This window comes from Mesitornis unicolor, unplaced genomic scaffold, assembly GCF_000695765.1.
Source record: "Mesitornis unicolor isolate BGI_N332 unplaced genomic scaffold, ASM69576v1 scaffold10945, whole genome shotgun sequence".
NCBI classification, from domain to species: Eukaryota; Metazoa; Chordata; class Aves; order Mesitornithiformes; family Mesitornithidae; genus Mesitornis; species Mesitornis unicolor.
The window spans coordinates 2862-8737 of record NW_010184818.1 but is presented as its reverse complement, the minus strand read 5'-3'; the positions used below and the strand labels follow the sequence as shown (position 1 = coordinate 8737).

The 5876-nt window shown below is 49.4% G+C and overlaps 1 protein-coding gene across 1 annotated transcript in view; it reads left to right on the top strand.

Annotated features, from left to right (window-relative positions):
• LOC104540738 (chromodomain-helicase-DNA-binding protein 6-like) overlaps positions 1-3002 on the top strand; it is a gene marked incomplete at its 5' end in the record, with an annotated part of 12577 nt that extends 9575 nt beyond the window's left edge. The window contains one exon of the mRNA XM_010184613.1: positions 1751-3002. Within this exon, the coding sequence (XP_010182915.1) occupies positions 1751-2638 (888 nt within the window). The remainder of the gene's footprint in view (positions 1-1750) is intronic.
• Positions 3003-5876: the final 2874 nt, after the last annotated feature.

Sequence of the window (5876 nt, the reverse complement as noted above, 5' to 3'; positions counted from 1 at the left end):
AGGCCGGCCCCCCTGCCACAGCTCAGCGCTGCGGCCGGGGAAGGAGAGGAGAGGCTCAGCGCCCTGGGAATGGGGCTCAGCAGCTCCAGGTGGCTGCCCAGAAAGCCTCAGGAGGCTTAGAAATAGCAAAAGCGAGAGCAGTGTCCTAGGAGCAGTGATGCACCTTGGGTGCTGGATGGCAGGGAGTGGACAAAACACATTGTCACAGGTCAAATTTTCAAAGACGCCCTGAGCCAAGGCTTTCGTCAGCTCCTGCAGACTCTGCCTGTGCAGCTCTGGGCCTGCCGACCCCATGGGTCACCAGGCCTGCGGGCTCAGGCACGGGCAGGGAGCGGGGCAGGGCAGAGCCTCGCCTCGCCGCCTTGTTCACCCTGTTCATACCCTGGCCCCTGCCCTGGCACGTGGCAGAGCCGCAGAGAAGCCCTCATCCCTGCGGCACACGGGTGCTGTCAGATCGCCCTTCCCGTCCCGTGGGCCAGCCACATCCAGACCTCCCTGCGGTCCCTCTCGCCTGCTCCCTGGTTTTGTGGCGGCAGTGGTTTGTGTGATGCCCTTGCAGGGTCTGGAGGGGCAATCAATTGGCTTAGAGGTTGGTACTGCTCTCAAATTTACTTTCAATGAGCGCTGAAGATTTGGCACAGCCTGTCTCACTCCCCAGGAAACAGCTCTATGTCCAGGCTGGCGTCAGTGTCCTGCAGGGGCGGCCAGCACCCGTGCAAGCTGGCAGCTCTGCCATCCCTGTGCTTCCAGAGGGCTGTCTGTGTGCCAGGAGGAGTAGCCGTGTGTCTGGCCACTGCCCCTGTGCCCTGGCTGGGCGGCTGCGTGCCCATTAGCGTTTGCTCCCCCAGCCCCATCTGCACTTTGCTTTCGGCGAGTGCGCGCCCGGCACGGCACAAGCGCGTGGAGGGACAGCCGGCTGCTCTGGTGCTTGGGCCGGCAGGGACGCGAGGGTCGGCTGCTCCGCAGAGCTTGGGCATGGTTGTGGTCCCACGCGGGTTTTCCCAGGTGGGAGCAGAGCAGAAGGTTCCCCCTCTTTGGGCAGAGGCCGTGCTGTGCAGGCTGCCAGGTTGTGCGATTCACGTCTCTGCACTGCAGGTGTCAACAGGAAGTACTTTTCCTGCCTAAATCTATTGCTGGTAACTGCTCAGAGAGCAGCAGTAGTGAAACTCAAGGGAGCCACCAAGGGAAATGTTAAAATGTCTGTGATGAAGGTGCTGAAAACTGGAGTTTCAAACCGCGCTATGGATCGCCCTGCTCTGCTCTGTGTAACCAGGCAGTCTTGCCCAGAGGTGGCTGCTGGTTCTTGGTCCCATGTCTGAAGCGGGAGCTCCTCAGACAGCATATTCCCTCTCTGTGTGTCATCCCATGCGTCTGAAAGATGTGAGTTTTCATGTTAAAGCCGGGCAGGGAGCTGAGCTGGCGCCTGACACAGAGCGGCCCGGGTGCTTCTCGTGTTGTGAACGGCCGATGCTGAGGGCTCCGGTGAAAACGCGGGGTAAAAATGTGCTTCGTCCTTTCCTCCCTGTGCACTCTGACACTGTGAATCACGCCGGGGCAGAGCAAGGGTGTTTGGCATTTGGCAGCATCCCTTGGGGAAAAGTTGTGCATACCTCTCAAACTCCATATCATGTAGGCAAATAGTTCTGTGCTGACACCATCTGAGATGCAGGTGCAAGCACAGAAAAGCCAGATTTCCTTTGATGCAGTAATAACTGTTGTGTGTTTTCTGTTGTGTTTGTTCCATTTTCAGGGCTACTTGCCGGAAAGCAAATTCAATCGCATCCTCACTGAGCCTGTGCTCCGAGACGCGGGGCCGCGCCGGAGGGGGAGGAGGCCCCGAAGCGAACTCATTAAAGGCCCCGGTGTCGTAGCAGATTCTTCTTCTGGAATGGGACCATTGTTCATGAATGGACTGATTGCTGGGATGGATCTGGTAGGACTGCAGAACATGAGAAACATGCAAGGGATCCCTCTGACCGGGCTGGTTGGGTTTCCTGCTGGATTTGCAGCTGTGCCCGCCGGCGAGGATGTGAAAAGCACCCTGAGTATGTTGCCCATGATGCTGCCGGGCATGGCCACTGTACCACAGATGTTTGGCGTTGGAGGACTTCTCAACCCCCCCATGACAACCACTTGTACCGCGACTGCTCCGACTTCGTTAACAAGCACAACGAAAAGTGGTACGGCCAACGCTGAGAAAGCTCTCGAGGATAAACAGAGTAGCCAGGACGTGAAAAAAGAAACTCTCTCGGAAGATAAGCCTGGTCCCAGTTCGTTTTCTAATCAGACAGAGTCCGCAATAACTACCAGTAGTCCTGTAGCTTTTAACCCATTTCTTATCCCAGGAATGTCTCCTGGACTGATCTATCCCTCAATGTTCCTTTCCCCCGGCATCAGCATGGCGCTGCCCGGCATTCAGCAAACCAGGCACGCGGAGGCGGCCAACCTGGAAAGCCAGAAGCGGAAGAGAAAGAAACCGAAAGGGGAATCGGCAAACCCAGAGCCAGAAACTGTCTCGCTGCTGGAAAAAGAAGCTGCAAACGGTCAAAACTGTACAGAGCAAACGCCGCCGTTGTCGGCAGAGAAAGAGGATGGACCAGTGGAGGAGGAGCGCGAAGCAGCTCGCGATACCAATTAGAACTTTTGTTTCATTGAGAAAAACAAAAAAACCACAAAAAGATTGTGGCTTGTGAGTTTCTTATCCCATAAACTCTTTGTTACTTACCCTCCCGCCCCGCTCCGCCTTCATAAACCTGTGTTTCCATGAGTAATATTACCTACCTACTTCCCTGTCAGGAAAAACTCTGGTGACATGCTACATGTTAATAGTTGCAGGGTCTTGCCACTTTATTAGATAAACAGTGTTGTCTAGCTAGTATGGGAGGCACTGAATTCTCATTCTGTTTTTCCAGTCCTTCATCCCAGCCGACAATAGCAAATCCAGTACTCGGTCACCCCCCCAAATTGCTCACTCCTTTGAGAAGAAAAAGCAGCAAAAAAAACAAGAGCAAAAGGAAAGTCTTTACCTCTTGGTCTACACATAAACAAGGGTATTTCTGTCTACAGCGACACTGAAGGAAAAAGCCTGTACTTGGGGGTAAAAAGCACAGCTATAGTAAGTGCTAATGTGTATTTCTGATTTAAAGTATTTCCCTATTTTATCATGGTTACTAGCATAGTAGTATAGACAGAAGTATATAACTAATGATTGAAAATACATATATTCATTTCTTTGAAAGGAAACAGCGTAACTGGTGGTGATACAACTTCTTTATCAGTCCCACCTCAAAGGTTTGGAGACAAACTGCAGCGAGTGAAAACACAATGTAGACATTCTTTTGTATTTTTTACAATCAAAGTTTGGTTTTACGTTACGTGGAGTTTAGTTGCCCTTTCCTGGATAGTTACAAGAACTTTTCAGCTTGTGCTGGAAAGGTTTTGCACATCTTGCATGACTTTTTTGGGATTACTGTACCGGTAGCTGCCAGTTTCTTCATCATTCTGCTGGTCTTCAGATCTCCTCGATGGCGTTAGTTCTCAGCTATGGCATTACAAGTGCTGTAAAGGTATTTTTTTCCAGCCGTGAACAGGCCACACTGATTTTAATGCTCGTATACAAACACTGAGGCTTTCTGAGTTTTTATATTTCGCACTCTTCCCCCAGAAGCAACATCCTTCCAGCAAACAAGGAAAAGGCTGTAGCCAGCTTTCCTGTTTGAGGCTCCTCCAGGAAGGACCGCTGAGGCTTTCAGAGCTTGATTTTCTTCTTTTCTAGCGTTAGACTGTGAAGAGATGACCTTGGCTTCTTCTTTCCATTCCGATTGCTGTTGAGCAGTACTTCCCAGTCCCACCCCCACAGGCAAACGATTTCGACATCCACATTTGCAATGGCCGGGTTCTGATGCCACCAGCCCCTGCAGCTCTGGGTGTGGGGACACCTCCCTGGGCGACTCCTCTTGGTTCTCCTTCCCCCCCGCTCCTCATTCAGTTTTTCTTTCACTTGGGCTTGTTCTTCTTTGCAGCTCATGGTTTGAGACTTGAAATAAACCCGCGGTGGTGCAGCAGTGAGACAAAAGGCTGGTGAGGGAGTTGGGAGCGTGCTAGTCATCGGTTTCACATTGGGTTGTCACAATTTACTGTATTTTTTACTTATTCTCTGCTACGGTTTTGCTAATTTATCAGGTGGTCCAAATGTTTTGACGTAACTATTTCAGTTTGCATTATTTATTTATGATGCTTTTTGTCATTGTCTTTTATACATTCGGGATTATAAATTATGTACGTGTTAAAATTAGCATCTCAAAGAAGTCTGTTACCCATGGTCTACAAAGCATTTGGTTTTTATTTTCACGGAATTGGGTGATTCTTTTGAAGTGTGTAACCAATCGTCATGCAGCCCCCTCCCCGGTAATTAAATGTCTTCTATTTAATAACGTCCTTGTAGCACAGATACTGTATCACTATCAACAGATTTCTTAGAAATGCTGCTATCTCTATTTAACTAACATTTTGTTCAGTTTTGCCTCCAGTGGAAGCAGAAAGGGTTTTTTCAGCTGTTAAATCCAAAATCAATATAATTTATTTATGTAAAAAAAAAAATCACGATTGATATATTTTTGAACCTTTTAAGTACTAACTTTCTTTTTATTCAGTAGAAGAACATGTACTTGCCCTAAACCCTTAAAATACAAATGCTATAAAACTTCATCTATCTTCAAAGCCTTACTGTGAATGGATGCAGAAATCTCTTCAGAGTCCATTTCTTGTTGCGGGGTGGTTTTTCAGGGGGTACGTGCATAGGGAACAGGGTTTAAAGTGAAATTTATTTACTTAGCCAGCATGCTCTATACCTTGTTCTTCCTTCTTGGCCATGTATGCTGCGTCTCTGGGTGTTCAGGCTTCTCTTTGACTGCTGCTTTGTGACCCTTTTGCAACCCCATATACTCTGTGGATTATTTAGACTGTAAGGCGTAAGTGGCTGCTTATTTTCCATCATATCCAAAACCAACGCCAAATCTTCACCGGTGTTCATGGCTACTCACACAAACATACATTCTTCACCAAATGTGCTAACAAAATAAACTGTCTGTGCTCTTGAACATGGATGAAAAGAAAAGGACTTAAAAGTCAGATTTTTATTTTTTTAATTTAGTGACTAGATGATGCTTATCTTTCAGACTTGGCAGAGCCTTGCTACAGATGTATATAATTTTTTTCAGCAAATATACGTGAATGTTTAATTCACCCGACTCAGTGATAAACGTTCCTTGCCTTGGTCTTGGCACAAACCCATTGAGAAGCTGTCGAACCCAGCGGACTTCTCCCTTCTCCAGGGCTGCTCCTTGTGCCTGCCCCTGGGCAGGGCTGCTCACAGCCGGCCCACGGCTTCTGCCGCAGAGGGAGGTCACTGGGCTGCACACCCAGCACCGTGTGAGTTAACATCGTGGCACGTGGGTTAACAACTCGCCATGTGGGTTAACTCACTGCGTGGGTTAACTCGCCATGTGGGTTAACTCGCCACGTGGGTTAACTCGTTGTGTGCGTTAACTCTCCATGTGGGTTAACTCTCTGTGTGGGTTAACTCGCCATGTGGGTTAACTCGCCATGTGGGTTAACTCGCCATGTGGGTTAACTTGCCATATGGGTTAACTTGCCATGTGGGTTAACTCACCATGTGGGTTAACTCGCCATGGGTTAACTCACCACGTGGATTAACTCGCCACGTGGGTTAACTCGCCACGTGGGTTAACTCGCCGTGTGGGTTAACTCGCCGTGTGGGTTAACTCGCCACGTGGGTTAACTCGCCACGTGGGTTAACTCGCCGTGTGGTTTTAACTCGCCATGTAGGTTAACTCGCCACGTGGGTTAACTTGCCC